Here is a 15,339-nt window from a genome sequence, read left to right as displayed (position 1 = left end):
TCACCAAGTCTGTTCACGTCCAAAAGGGTTTTTGTCCAGCTTTTTTCTTTCCAAAATAATGCCACATCTCTGTTAAATTAGTAGCGATCCAATGTCTCCAATCCCCATTCCACCATCTTTATAAACCCAACAAAAAATCTCTATCCTTCACCCAACACAAGGACCCACCATTATTGCACACAAAAAAACTTCTCTTTATATCACCACACACAAGAATCGCATCTTTTCTTCAACATGATCAACGGCTTCAAATTCAAATTTGGACAGTGATCATTCGAGGTATGCAACATTAAAGTAAGGGTAGTTTGGGGACAAGACAGTCAAGAAATGAGCGCCAAGTAAGCACGATTCCAAGCTGGCAATGGCTCCAATTAGGATGGACATGGGCATGCATGCGCATGGAAGCATCCCTTTATAAAGCCCCTTGCTTCTGTTCCCGTTCTCTTCATCTTCCTTCCAAGGCGTGCAAATTTCCCACTTTTTTCCTCTCTCAGTCAAGCGTGACATCTTGTGCTCATTAGTCATTAACCTCCTCCTCCCCCCTAGAAACACCACCAGTCCTTACTCTCCTCCCTCAAGTTTCCAAAACCCAGGAGTTTTTTGGAGAGAAAAAACACTTGCTTTTGCTCCAATAATGCTCATTTCTTTTTGATGTACTGGTTGTTCTTTCTTTCATGACTCTCCACTTGTATTCCCTGTCGGTATTGCAGCTTTTGAGTCTCTATCAATACCTTAACAAAAGTGAAACATTTTCTCTACTCCTTGTCTCTCTTTGATACACTCATTTTCAACGTAGAAAACATGTATAGGCGGGAGAAAACAATGAGAGAGGAAAGATACAAGCACGGCATCAAGAACCCATCTTTCTCTTCATCACTTCTTGATGAAATCTATCGTTCTATTGATGATGGTGAACCAAAACGTGAAGAGTTGAAGTTCTACAGAGAAACAATGCCAAAGAAACAAAACAAAATTGGCAGGAACATTGGAGGAGAAGCAGGGATGCCAACTCTTCAACGTGCTTGTTTGATCGAGAAATGGATGGAGCAGAAGGTCACCCAAAAGGTCATCACTCAACAGAGGCGGCAAAACTCAACAGAACTTGAGAGAAAAGCACAGCTTGATCATGATCTTGACCAAGATGTCCTGTTTTTTAGCTCAACCTCAACCTCTTCGGATTCTAGCTCTGGTGGGTTCTCATCTTCTGACACAGAATCTATGTACGGTGCAAGATCAAGGGCCTCTTCTTTCAATCCACCAAGACCTAAGCCAGTCAGGACAAGCCTGTCCGCTCGGTCAGGAAAAACAGAGAAAACAGAGAGGACTCTGTTCCATGAACAGAGGGAACTGCGTATGTTTGATGATTATCACTACAGCTCTGCTTCAGAACAGACACCAAGGCTTGAAGACAACATAATCAAGTCCAAATCAAGAGCCTTAAAGATTTACAGCAATCTAAAGAAGGTGAAACAGCCAATTTCACCAGGTGGGAAGCTGGCGAATTTCCTCAATTCCCTCTTCACCACAGGGAACTCAAAGAAATCAAAGAATTCATCTTCCATAGGAAACTTTGATGAAGAAAGGAAACTTAACTCAGGACAAGCATCGACCTGCTCTTCTGCTTCATCATTTTCAAGATCATGCTTGAGCAAGCATTCGCCATCGACCAGGGAAAAATTACGCAATGGGGTTAAAAGGAGTGTTAGATTTTACCCTGTGAGTGTAATTGTTGATGAAGATTGCAGGCCAGTCGGCCACAAATCATTATATGAAGAGGAAGAATCAAGTCTCATGTCTGTTTCTCTGCCAACAGCATGGAAAATAGGGAAATCACCATCAAGAAAAACTGATGATGAGCTGAAGTATCAAGTAATGGAGAAGAGTAGGAGAGTTGAGGAGGTGGCTAGAGAGTTCTTGAAGGATCACCGTCAAAATCAGAAGAAAAATGATGTTACTATGATTGATGTTCGCGGAAAATATAATGATCGCTATCACGATGAGGATGAGGATGAGGATGACGATGCTGCAAGCTATTCGAGTTCGGATTTATTCGAGCTTGATCACCTTGCAGTAATTGGAAACGATCGTAGGTATTGTGAAGAACTTCCCGTGTACGAAACTACTCATCTTGATACTAATCGTGCCATTGCTAATGGCTTGATAGTGTAGCTTCTAATTACTATTATATGTAAATTTCTTTCCTTTTTTTTGGTTAGTTTTTTTTTTGTTCATAATGGGTCAAGGTGAAGATCCATTTTTGAGGTTATTGGAAATCATAGGAATGGTGAAAGGTGATGGTAAATTAAAATATAATTAATTTGTTAATGGTTGATGCCATCTCCAATGGCATAATTTAGTGGCTCTAATTAGAACCATCTTTCTGTTTCTTGCTTCATCAACTTTTTTTCTATATTATTATTATTATATTTGATACATGCTGCTTAAGGGATTGGATCCCTCCAATTTTTGCATCCACTTGCCTACATGCTGAGTGGTCTGAATTTAAGCTTTTCAGTACTACTAATTTCATGGGACATATGATGGTGAAATCACAGAGGAAGTTGGCCAAATTTCAGTCCTGAACAGTCCTGGATATTGAGTGTAGTAGAGTCCAATTGGTGTATACCTCTCGAGAAGTAGCATGGTAGTATAAAATACGTATATTGGCGATGCTAGTGTGAATGATTCAGTTTCGAAAAATGAAGTAAAGAAGAAAGTGAAGAGAGAATATGGGTTTTTACTGAAAAGAAACGAGTGGGGATGTGTTAAGTCCTTGATGGTGATCTAAACTGAGAGAGAGACTGACAGTACAGGTTTTGATAGAACTGAGGGAAAGAAAGGAAAGGAAAGGCCAGAAAGAAAGAGAGAAAGAGAGAAGTGAAGGAAGAAGAAAAAAAAAATGAAAGATTCGAGATCGTAATCACAAGCAAAATGAGAGGATGTGATGGTAAAGGCAAAGGCAGATCTTCGCCCATGGGAATAGAGAAAGTAAGAGCTTTTGCATAGGGCCCCCCACCCCCACCGCATCCATTACTTGAACATTGCGTTAGCATCACCACCATTTCCAGCCCAGCAACATTGAAAACCTAAAAAAAGGTCTTATCCCTCCTTACCAAGAATTACTTCTTAATCTAAACTTTCCATCTGCAACAAATATTTGGTACACAACCCACCAAATAATTTTCTGTAGGCCATGCCCAACTAAGTTTGAATGTCAATTATTTGAGCTATTGCCATGCTACTGATGGATTATGTTATATTATACTTGGTGTGGGCATAGAAGAAGAAAAATTCCTCAAGAGGAGAGGTTAATTAAAACTCGTGATTCTCATTAGAAAACTTCGTAGAAGGAATTTGGGGATCGAGAGAAAACTACTGGTCTAAGACCCATTATGCCTTCATTTTTTTTTCATTTTTTTTTAAAGTAAGTGCTAAGAAAGGAATTAATGCATTGCGTGTCTCATTGAGGCGGGCATAGAAATTGTTCAAAATCAGCGGCAACAATAAAGAAGCAGTGTGGTTCAAGGCAGGGCAACAGAAGCTGGTGGTCCTCAAAATCAATACAGGATACATGTATTGATAATACTTAACTGTAAATATCAAATTGATATTTACAATATATCACGGACGATTGCTTCGTTCTGATGAACTGCAGATCTTTATATGTCTGTAAGTACTGATCGTGCCTCTGCTATTGGCTTGATAGCCAAGGGAGAGGGAGCAAGTCAACAGTGGAGGGCTACAAATTAAGCTGTTAATTATTACAGTAGGGCGGTGGTTTAAACTTGGACCATCCTATATACAAGTTATAACCAAAGAAGCAGAAGCTTGCAAGTGCTATTATTGCATTACTAACTCAGTACGTTTGAAATGATCGAGTGCTGGTTTTATTTACTCGATCCCTTCTTCAACGCCACCCCCAAAAGAGAGGGGAAATGAATGTGGTAAGTGAATGCTCACCCCCCTTGTCTATCTAATTTGAAGACGTGTATTACAGAGGATAGACTGTGGATTTAGAAAACCATTTTCCCCTCCAAATCCTGCAATATATTCTAAAACTAAGACGAGGGATGTTCATGTAGATTTTAAATTAAGAGTTGAGACGTGATCATACGCCCAAAAGGAATCACATAGTTAGCATCCTAATCTCTCTCTCCCGGTGTTGCCATGTGAAATCTCAAGATGCATCACACCACACACACTCCATAAAACAAGATCAAGAGATCGTGAACATATTTCAAATCAAACAAACGTGTGACAATGACTGTCCAATCCCTTCTAATCAAATTAATTTGAGAATATTAGAAGCAATGATTATTGAGGCGGCAGAACTAAGTTCAACTTGAAATACAACCACACAATGCTCAAGCATCAACCATATTTCTAAATAAAATACTTGTCAGAGGCTAGGGCTAGGAGTTCATTGTTAGTAGACCTAATAATGGCCTATCTATCATCAATACGTGAGGAGCATGCATAGATTAATATTCCGTAGTGTGAAATGGGATGGTTCAAAGTAGTATAATAATCGCCCCCAGTCAAAATTCTACACGATCGTATGATTAGAAACATGACAAACAAGTACAAATTATATTTGTTTAGGATGGTGGTGGAATCATAACTTATTCAAGAAATATTGGTGAAGGGCTCAATTGAGCTCTTGTGATCAACTAGAGGTGTTGAATATTGTAGTTAATATATAATAAAGGCTTTGTGTTGTGTATATAGAGGTTAATTAAATTAACAAGATTGAAACTGGGCTGAGTAGAGTATTGTTTTTGCGAGGATCATTCCTCGAGTCTCCCTTATAAGTTAAAGATTCTGCACAGTAGGTGAGGTGAGGTGGGGAAGTTGGCAGCAATGATGAGAAGAATAATGTTCGTGGGCGTGTAGTGAGTTTTTCTTTGAAAAGACAAACCTAGCTAGCTAGGTTGACCCTTAATCACTAACCTCCAGGGCATCAACAAGTTTTTATTTTCTATAACAAATCTCTCAATCATAATCAACATATTCCCTCTTCTTGTTGCTTCATGATTATTCATTTGTTTAAAAGCTTAGTCTAATCACTCTGATGCTGTTGTTATTCACCAAATTTCAGATAGGATTAGACAGGCTCAGTGTTTCTTATTACCACAGGATAAATAAGACACAACCTTGTCTTTACTCTTCTTATACAAAAAATGCAAGAATGTTTCTTTCTTGTTGAGAATCGAGTTTTGGAGCTTCCAGCAACCACCACAGACCTCGACAAATATACATACAGGGAGGGAGCAGGCCAGAATTCTTAAATTTAGAACATTAGAAACATGCATCGTTATCCATTTTAGGTATTGAATCTTGAGAATTCAACTGTATTCACGACTCTCAAATTAAATTAGAAATTGCATTAAATTAATGCCTCTAAAATTTCAAAACTTTCTGATATTAATATATGAATAATAATTAACTTTAATAACCACGCTGATAATTTATTAGTTACTATTGAATTCTTTAAGTGAATCTCAGTACTAATGACTTTGCTTTCTAACCCAACCCGTGTAAGACTTTTAAGGCTATGAACCAAATACTATTTTTATTTTTTGTCCAAAAGGAGGTCCAATGTATATATAATGTAATATCTTTCTTCAATTCTTAATCTCAAGTGCGGAGGAATTCCTTGGAATTAAATCAAACTCATGAACTCTTATTAATTATTATCATCAGTATCTATTTATTGAATATATAAAAATGCGCTGTCATTTTGGTTAATTAATTGATGGGCTCTTAAACTTTTAACTTAATGTGCGTGGTGGTGGTTGTGCTGCTGCTGCTGCTGGTTGACCACCAGCGGTTAAGAGTATCTGTATTCTCATGCTAGCGTTTACTGCTCCTTCAATTTTCTTCGTCTTCCCGAAGAAGAAGATACAATTAATTGAGGGAGTAGTTTCCATTAATTGTCTCACACTCTCACTCACTGTAACATACTGTTTGGTTGCAAGGCCTCTATCTTCACAAAAGAAGGAGGGAGCAATGAGAAAAGAGGGGGGAAAAAAACAAAAGGCTCCAACTTTCATGATAGAAAACGACAGTAATTTAGACCTCGCACCAAAGAAAATGTAGAAATGACTTCTCTCTTTCCGTCTGCCCTTTCAGTTTTAAGCATGCCACGTTAAAGTTGGCAAATTGAGAGAGAGAGGGCGAGAGAGGGTCACTCTCACACCTCCCTCCTCAGTCCTAACGTAGAGTAAGGTAGATGGTCCACTGCTTAGCACTTTTGCTTTGCAGGTAGAAGACAAAGGTTTTGTAATTTGCGATCCCGAGACGAGTTCCCATGAGATCGTTCGCAGCTTTTCTTTTCCACTACAAAGTTCAAAATGAGGAATGGAACATTAATACTTTGATCAACAAGAATCTTACCAAAGAAAGACAAGGAAAGCAAAGAAAACAAAAACAAAAACAAAAACTCCAATAAAGCACGCATTCCACTATGTTCTTTCCACAAAGGATTCCTGTCTCAACTCGTTGCTGTTTCATGGACACTACTTTCAGTAATTATTTGAAAGCATGCATTATAATTGCAATGCATTTAAATCACAAATGTATTATGAAGATAGGTAATTAAATCACTCACGATAAACTCCTTTTTCTTTTCAACCTCAAACCTTTTGTTCTTAATTACATTTGTTTATGCCAAAATTAATGACTAATTTATTAAAATTTGTTAAGGAAATAAACAATTCAATAAAAAAACATCAAAGTATAAAATAAGAAGAAATCTCATCCAATCTCAAATTCATTGGAAAAAAATTATTTAGTCCACCTACTTTTATTTTTTTTACTATTCAGTCCCTGTAGTTTTTTCAATTTTAATATTTTGGTCTAAGAATTTATTATTTTAACATTTCAGTCCTTGAATTTGAAAAGAGAGAGAGGAAGTTACCTGAAATCAATAAAGAGAAGAGAAAGTTGGTGAATGACTACTTTTCGATAATGAAACTTGTTGTTTTTTGTGTCAGTAAGATTCATTCACTCAACAAGAGGGATTTCATTGAAGTGTTTTTTGAACATTCATCTTGTTTGAAAAAATTAGATTGTGGTCAAAAGAAAAAAAAATCTGGTTTAATTTTGTGTTTTCATACACTTTTTAGGGGTTTTTTTTTCATAATTTTTTTAGGTGATTTTAAGGATGTTTATTAGATGTTTTTAGGTGAAAATATATTAAAAAAACAGATTTTTAGTTATAAAAAAACTTTGATTTTACAACCACAACTGTGATGGTCAGATTATGGACAATAAGTGATATCGTCTTTCATGGCAGGCGATGCATCATCCACTTCTTTTTTTTAGAAAAATAATTTGCCTTTAAATTCTCAAAAATAAAAGATTATTTTATTGATTTTAATTACAAACTAAACTCTTTAAAATTCTCAAACTTAAGATGCATTTTTAAAATATTTATAGCATCATACGTTCACATATAAGTTTAAGCCATTACGAATAGATTAAAGGGGAGATTACATTAAGCAATAAGCATGGAATCGAAACTCCAAATAGAACTAAACCCTTAACAAAAGAGATAGAAAAAAACATAAATTTAGACTAATCTAGATCCACCTACAAATACACAAATGATTTAATATAACACTGATATAGATTGAATCTTTAATTATTAAAACATATCTTTTTTGGATCTACAAAACAAAACAACTAGAAAAAAAAAAAGGATGGGAAGGAAAGGAAAACAAATAAAAAATCTAAAGGAGTGGTTGTAGATCAAAGTTTGTAAATATATATTAGACTAGTGTGTATCATAATAAAAGCATACAATACATAAAAAAAAAATTCAAGGAAAGCCTAGAGTGTATACATGACTAAATATAAAAAAATACAAAAATAAAATTAAAGACAAACATGCTTTCAACACAAATATAATAAAAAAAATACCAATATGCATACTAAGTATATATTCAAACTTACAATTGATATAAAATTAAGATCCTAGTATGTATATTACAAAAAAAAATAACTATGTTTAAATTAAAACAAGAATGATATTTACTTGTTGAAACATTTTAAAATAATAAACTTTTTATTATTATCATGGATGAATTATTTGTTTTTAAAACTTTAATGCTTAAGGTTTTATTACGCATCAATTGTACAACTAGAATGTTTACAATATGTTTCTTAAAATTTTAACAACACTATCTCAGTTTAAATGCGTTTCTAAAAAAGATATTTAAATCAAATAATATAAAACTTAGAGGAAAATCAAAGCATGAAAAGCAAAAAAAAGAAGTGTCAAAATCTGAAAAATTCAAGTTGGAAACTCTTTCTTAATTCACTCCTTTTTTCATAGTGAATTTTAAAAGCTAAAAGGTTGGGGAATTAATAAAAATTAATTCTCATCGTTATTAACATTTAATTAGCAACTATAAATTAAGAATTAAATTTTAAAAAATCAAGGGTTCTTTGAGTAGAAAACAAAAAAAAAAAATATTTTTTTATTTACTTATAATTTATTTAAATCATGTTAATTAAAATAAATCTTTAATAATAGTGAAAAAAATAAAATTTATGAGGAGAAGGCTTTTGTTAGACAGAAGAGAGGATAGGCTAGGGTTTTCTTCATTAACGTTTACTAGAAGTTTATCATGTAATATAACCGATTTGTTGCATACTATATTATTTGTATATTAATTTTGTTTTGATAATAAAAGATATTTTTGGGTTAGATTACATGTAAATCAAAACTAAGATAATGTTTGGAATTGTGATAGTGAGTGTTTTTTAAGATTTTTATTTTTATTTAGAAATAAATCAAAATAATATTTTGATAATTTTTTTTTAAGATATTTATTTTTATTTAGAAATATATTAAAATAATATTTTTTTTATTTTTTTAAATTTATTTTTGATATCAACATATTTAAATGATCTAAAATTATAAAAAAAATTAAAAAATCAAAAAATTTAAAAATATTTTTCAAACGTAAAACAAACACACTGACTATTTTATTCTAAAAATTTTAATGGTGCACTTTACTATATAGGTCTAGCACATTCAACATATATAATATATTAATACAAATAATGTCGATTTTAAGGTTAGAATCAAAAGTTACCAAACAATTAAGAGAGATATCAATTCTAAGCACTGTGCTAATTATCACGACCATATTATTAGTATGTGTGTTACGCCTTAATATATAGAGGAGTTCTATAGGGTTTTGTCATTTGTTTTTGACAAATACTTAGGTCCTCCTGCCTGCGACTTGGGCTGAGGCAAAGAATATTCTCAATGAACATTTAGTTTTTGGTAGGTTCCATGATATTGTTTATAAATTAAACAATTTCCTGGTTTAATTTTTAAAAATTGAAGTATGTGATAAAAAGTATATTAAAAAAAAAACCAAACTTAACATTTCACAAAACATGCTGGTTACTATAAAAAAAACACATATTCCAGTACTGCTTTTTTGCTAATCAATTAAAATGACTGTTTTATTTTAAACATAATAGGGTCAAAATTCTTAAATCCTAAATTTTTTTTTTAAAAAAAAAATTTATTAGAACGAATAGATTCTATGACCCAATAATTTATCACCAATTCAAGAGGAATTAACAGGAATCCAAGTTAGTAGAAGTGATCATTTCTTCATGCTATAAAATCTCTTTTTCAAAGTTTTAGAACTTAGAAGTGATTCCTACTTGTAATAATAATTATTTTTTAAAATGTTTTTTTTTATAGAAAATTAATTAAAATAATATTTTTTATATTAACACATTAAAACAATTTAAAAAGATTAAAAAAATAATCTGAAATTAAAAAAAAATCTAAATTTTCGAAAACTCCATTGACATATATTGTCCCAAGCATACTGCCAGAAGGCCGCCATTTAACTACAGGTGTTATCTGCAGGGTTCGCCGATGTTGGGAAATATTGGAAGGTCCAAAATCTGAACCGACTTGCCTTGAGTTTTAGCCTACAAACACATATACGGCGACCGTTCGATCCTTGCTGTAAAAAGTCTAAAATAGCATAGAGAACAATTTCGTATCCTTCCTAAAAACACATATACGGCAACCACAATACCTTTTAGCTTGAATGAAAACTGGCCAGCTCTTTGGGCTATGTTTTTATATAATATTTTGTAAATTGATTTATTTTTTTTAAAAAAATTATCTATAGAAAAGTCATAAGCCAGAAATATCTTTTAACTTGAATATATAAAAATTTGATTAAAAAACTGCTTCAAGACTTTGATTAAATCAAAGATTAAAAAAACATAATTTATGAATTTTAACTTGCATTACATTTCTTTCACTCAAAGATTTACTCGGAGACATCTTTACCAGACAATAACTCATCCTAACTCATTTTTATCGCAAGTTATTTGTGAAAAATAATTTTAAAACTATGATTCAAAATAAATAAAAAATCATAATTTATAATTCATGTCAAACGGATTCTTGATCCCATTAAAAAAACATTATAGAGATACATTTTTTTTTTCATTTACTAGAAGATAATGCAGAAGTTAATGTCAATTGCCTAGTGATTTCCGCTCCTCATTACAAAATCCGTCAAAATTGTCGTTTGCAGAGCGGTAGAGAACAAGAGCAAAACAAAATATAAGCAACATTAATGTTGTTGGTTAAGCTGATCGACCCCTGCATCAAATGCTAAACTAATTAAGGCAACAGAACACACGCCATGATTGTTGCAGGTAGTAGCCAGAAGAAGAAGGCCAGCACTCTATTTAGTCCTAGGCAATCTCCGGTCGAGAATTTTCCGGGAAAGAATGAGATTTCTACCATCAAAACCACTAATTCAGGAGGATGTTGTCGGAGGCTTAACGACTGCATGGGTAAGGGATCTATTGTCTCGACGAAGGAGAGCCAGCAGCAGCAGCAGTCTAGATCCGAGCTGAGGCAGCAGGTATTTGGACCACAGCTATTGTTAGGTGCATGGTATAGTCAATGTCGACCAGTCCCAGCTGCTAATCATATATGGCCAATTGAAAAAGCTGGTCTCTTTTATACTGGCCCAACTAGTCAATCTATGAAAACACTAGCCTGGTCCATGGCCTAGAATGCCTAGATTGTTTCTTGAAATCAAATCTTTTTTTCTTTTTTTGCTATTAAATTGTAGCCCATACCATTTACTTTACTTTATTTATATATAAAGATTAGGGGGGGTGTTTGGAAATGTGATAAGATTGCTTTTCAAAGTATTTTTTGTTTTGATATAATATATCAAAGTAATAAACAATATATAACAATCTATAAATAATATTTTACAGAGAACTCACAATTAATAGAGTAATGGTTTTAAAATAATGTACAACTTTGATTACATATCTTGCGGAGAATCTGTACTGCACAATTATTAGGGAAAATCTTAGGCCACAGCCGAATCGGACTCCAGACCAGTATAGGCTTTTACATAAAGTTTCTTGAATTTTTAGATTGGACCAAGCTGGTTAGCCTTGCTAAAGTCCCCTCCCCAAGGCCTACAAGGCCTAACCTCCTTTATGTGGCTCTGAGAAGTCTTGTTTCGATTTTGAAGGTGGCAGACCTTGAAAGGGAAGTCCTTAAGCAGAAGGAGCTCCGTATCATGTACAGGAAGAGGATGGAAACTACACAAGATTATCTAAAATATTGTCTTCAAGTAGCACAAGAAAACGGCTTCTTGGACCTCATAATTCAAAACAAAGATGATCAACAAGGAATAAAAGATGCTCTTCCCACCAATATTGTCAGCCCCAGAATTACCAGTCCTCATCAGCTGCCCACTCAAGTGCCCCAACTTCCAAATCTTGCTTTCACTATCGATCAAGCCAAGATGAATGGATGGTATATTGAATCTCACGAGGTAAGGCCTCCCATGCTTATTGGCATCACTACATTGTTTATTAGACCATTGCAGAAGGATAAGAATACAACGTATAATTCACACTTGTACATGTAACGTAACAGATCGAATTTCAAGAGAAAATTGGCCAAGGAAGTACTGCAGATATTTATAGAGCAATTTGGCGAGGATTTGATGTTGCAGTGAAGTGCATGTTTCCTGACTTTTTCCTTTCAAATGAAAATGGTGTCAACTTTTTTGCTCAAGAACTTGACACTTTATCTAGACAGCGGCATTGTTATGTGCTGCAACTATTGGGGGCATGCATTGATCCCCCTAGTAATGCATGGGTAGTGACAGAAATCTTAGGCATGACACTAAAGGAGTGGCTACATGGACCAGGTAGCAGGCGAAACGAGCGATCGGTTCCAATTCCTCCATTTCAAAACAGGGTTACTGTGGCATTGGAGATTGCTCAAGCAATGCAATATCTCCATGAACAGAAGCCCAAGGTCATTCACCGTGACCTAAAGCCTAGCAATATATTCTTAGACGATTCCAATCACGTCAGGGTGGCAGATTTTGGTCATGCTAGGTTCTTGGATGACGCAGAAATGGCACTCACCGGTGAAACAGGTAAGGACTAGTACAATTAACTACTTGCTATTGTTCAAGTACGCAGTCAGATTATTTTGCATAAGTTTACGATACTCGCATTTCTTTCTTTGATTTCTTATAAATCTCCAGGAACATATGTCTATATGGCGCCAGAGGTGATTCGCTGCGAACCTTATAACGAAAAAAGCGACGTTTATAGCTTTGCTGTTATACTTAATGAGCTTATGACTGGGGATTATCCATACATAGAAACAGATTTCGGTCCCAGCAAGGTATGTGATCAAAGTTGTAAGGTATTCCACCTTAATTGATGGTTTGCTAGTCTCATATGTATTTATCTACCTTTTCTTGTGAAATCAGATTGCAATGGAAGTTGCCGAAGGAAAGCTGAGGCCTATGCTTCCTCACGAGGACAATGATCAACTTGGCGAGCTCATCGATCTCATTTCTCAATCATGGGATCAAGATGCTTCTGTTAGACCATCCTTTGCCACAATCACTTCTAGTCTCAGAAAAATCCAACAGAGAATCATAGAGGATGCTTAAAAATGTCAGATTTTATCACTTCTTAATGTAATTGTACTTTAAGAGGTCTAATAATTAAATACTTGTATGATTGGTAATATTTATAATTATGATTATAATTCCATATGACCATCAGCAGCAAGTTTCCAAATTTACCTTAACGTTCTGTCATGTCATCTCCGATTAAAGCTGCAAAATTGCAACTTTCGTGTCATCACGTCCATCCCTCAAAAATCTATCCCGGTGCTGCCGGAATTCTTGTTTTCAATCAATGGCTCGATGCATAGCTATGGCCACTCCTAGTCAGGTCCAAATCGGTTTCTGACTTGTAAGAGAGCACATTGCTTAATGGCGGACAAAACATGTAGGGGTGTCATAAACTTAGTACAATTAATGGCATCTCCAGTGTTCCAGCAACCATTTAAAGTTATTTTATATTTTACATAGAATGAGTAAAGGGAGAGGGAAAGTACACAGAAAAAAAAACGAGTTAGAATTTTCTCTTTATTTTATAGCTTCTCTAAAAAAAAAACATACCACAGTTGTTTCGCCAGCCACCACGGTGATGTCTGCCATCGTTACTGCCAAAAGAACCACATGAATGTCCATGAGAGGATGAAGAGGATGAAGACTGGCATTTTGCAAACATAAGCCAATGAAAAAGGCCGAGATGGTGTCGACAAAAATGGTGTTATGGTCGAAGGTCCAAGCGATGGTTGAAGATAATTTTTATTTTATTTTATTAATGGGGATGTCTGAGTTAGCTTGCGAACACCTCAACTAATCTTACAAGTTCTGAAGTTAACGATTGTCCAGAGAATATTGGTGAAGGAATTGATGGGTAAATAGATGGATACGAAGATAAGAGAAAGGCTCTGTCTTTGTAGAAAGACTAATCACTAAGTCCCTAAATCCACCTCTTAACCCATGAAAAATATAAAAATCAAAATCCTCCAAAGACAGAGGTTTGTCTACAGCAGTAGCTAGTTTATCAAAAATAGACTTTGCTCTTTGCAAATACACACTATCCATAACATCTCCTTGGCGTAAGTCTTGAAAAAACCCATGGAGAAGCAAGGGTTGTTTCAAGAGTCTTCCAGATGCCATACGATGTCTCACATCAAACCACAAGGTGCAGCACTTCAGTTGATATAAAATGAGAGTTATCCACTAGAGTTGTTGGATTGGTGACAACAATATGGGAGGAAGGACATGGGTAAGGACCATCAACAAAAGCATAAACTTCTTGTCGGCAGTGTATGTTGTTTTTGCGGTAGCATTGTGCTTTTGAAAAAGTAAGAAAAAAAGCATAAAATAATTATGGCAGCAACAACAGTTACGGGGAAAAACACGTATGTTGATTCAGAAACTGGAAGATAGGCGCCTGGCAGCGCAACAAACATTGATGAAGGAGCAATCGATGCACTAAAACCAGGAGGAAAAGCCATCGACACAGTGGGTGTAGAGAGGGCAGTCCGTCAACATAGTAGAAAAAACATAGGAAGTCACAGTTTGATTGTGAATAAGATCCATGAAAAGTTCTGTCAGGATATAGAGAAGAGTGTATGAGATATAATTTAATTCTGAGTATAAGAGAAGCCTTGAGTGAGCAACTATCCTCTTATATTTATAAATGCAGAGTTGTCTATAATAACTAGCATTCAATACACTATGTATAATTATATTCTTATCCAGTGTAAATATTCTTAAACAAGATAATTCCCATAATAATGATAAACATAATAGCGTAAGAATAAAATTATCACATTAATAATACATAGGGGTGAGAAAAAAAACCAAAAAACTGATTAAACCGAGAAAACCGGAAAAAAATAACTAAAAAAACCGATTAAATCGATTAAAATTTTAAAAAACCGACCGGTTCTGTTCTATTTTAGTTTTATAAGCTTGAAACCGAAAAAATCGAATCGAACCGGAAAAAAACCGAGTCAAACCAGTTTGAACCAATTTTGCCCTAAAAACCGAACCAAAACCGGTGGGTTTGAACTGGTTTCGGTTCGGTTTCGGATTTTTTAAAAAAATTCAGTTTAGTTATTTTTTTAATAAAAATAAAACTAAACTAAATCGAAAATAATCATAATAAATAAATTAATGTGCCACCGTTAGGTGATGGTGAAAAAATGCAATCAAACCACTCCATCTCTTTCGTCCCTGTGGTCAAAAGAATCAAGCTAGCATCCATGAACGAATGCCAATTTTATCGAAGTTGACAATAAATATGTGGAACCAAACAAAAGGTTAGTGGTACGAAAGACATTTATGAAAGTGATGTACACATCAGATCTTTTTTATTATTTCTTTTTGGTATAAACTAGTTTGCGGGGCAAAAAAAAAATCA

The 15,339-nt window shown here is 34.5% G+C and overlaps 2 protein-coding genes across 2 annotated transcripts; both read left to right on the top strand.

The window, feature by feature from the left end:
• The first annotated feature begins 433 nt into the window (after window positions 1-433).
• Window positions 434-2,392, top strand: LOC7462232 (protein BIG GRAIN 1-like A). The gene has a single exon (XM_002309440.4). It carries the CDS (start codon window positions 802-804, stop codon window positions 2,167-2,169), a length of 1,368 nt encoding a protein of 455 aa, XP_002309476.1. The 5' UTR covers window positions 434-801; the 3' UTR covers window positions 2,170-2,392.
• An 8,305-nt stretch (window positions 2,393-10,697) lies between these two features.
• On the top strand, window positions 10,698-13,104 carry LOC7462231 (serine/threonine-protein kinase STY17). Its single transcript, XM_052453762.1, has 5 exons — window positions 10,698-11,013; window positions 11,452-11,858; window positions 11,963-12,473; window positions 12,585-12,727; window positions 12,816-13,104. The coding sequence occupies exons 1-5, from the start codon at window positions 10,698-10,700 to the stop codon at window positions 12,999-13,001; spliced, it is 1,563 nt and encodes a 520-aa protein (XP_052309722.1). The 3' UTR covers window positions 13,002-13,104.
• The last annotated feature ends 2,235 nt before the right edge of the window (window positions 13,105-15,339 follow it).

This window comes from Populus trichocarpa, chromosome 6 (genome assembly GCF_000002775.5).
Source record: "Populus trichocarpa isolate Nisqually-1 chromosome 6, P.trichocarpa_v4.1, whole genome shotgun sequence".
In the NCBI taxonomy this organism is placed as follows: Eukaryota; Viridiplantae; Streptophyta; class Magnoliopsida; order Malpighiales; family Salicaceae; genus Populus; species Populus trichocarpa.
Note: the sequence above shows the minus strand (reverse complement) of the source record. Positions and strands in the feature narration are given on the sequence as shown.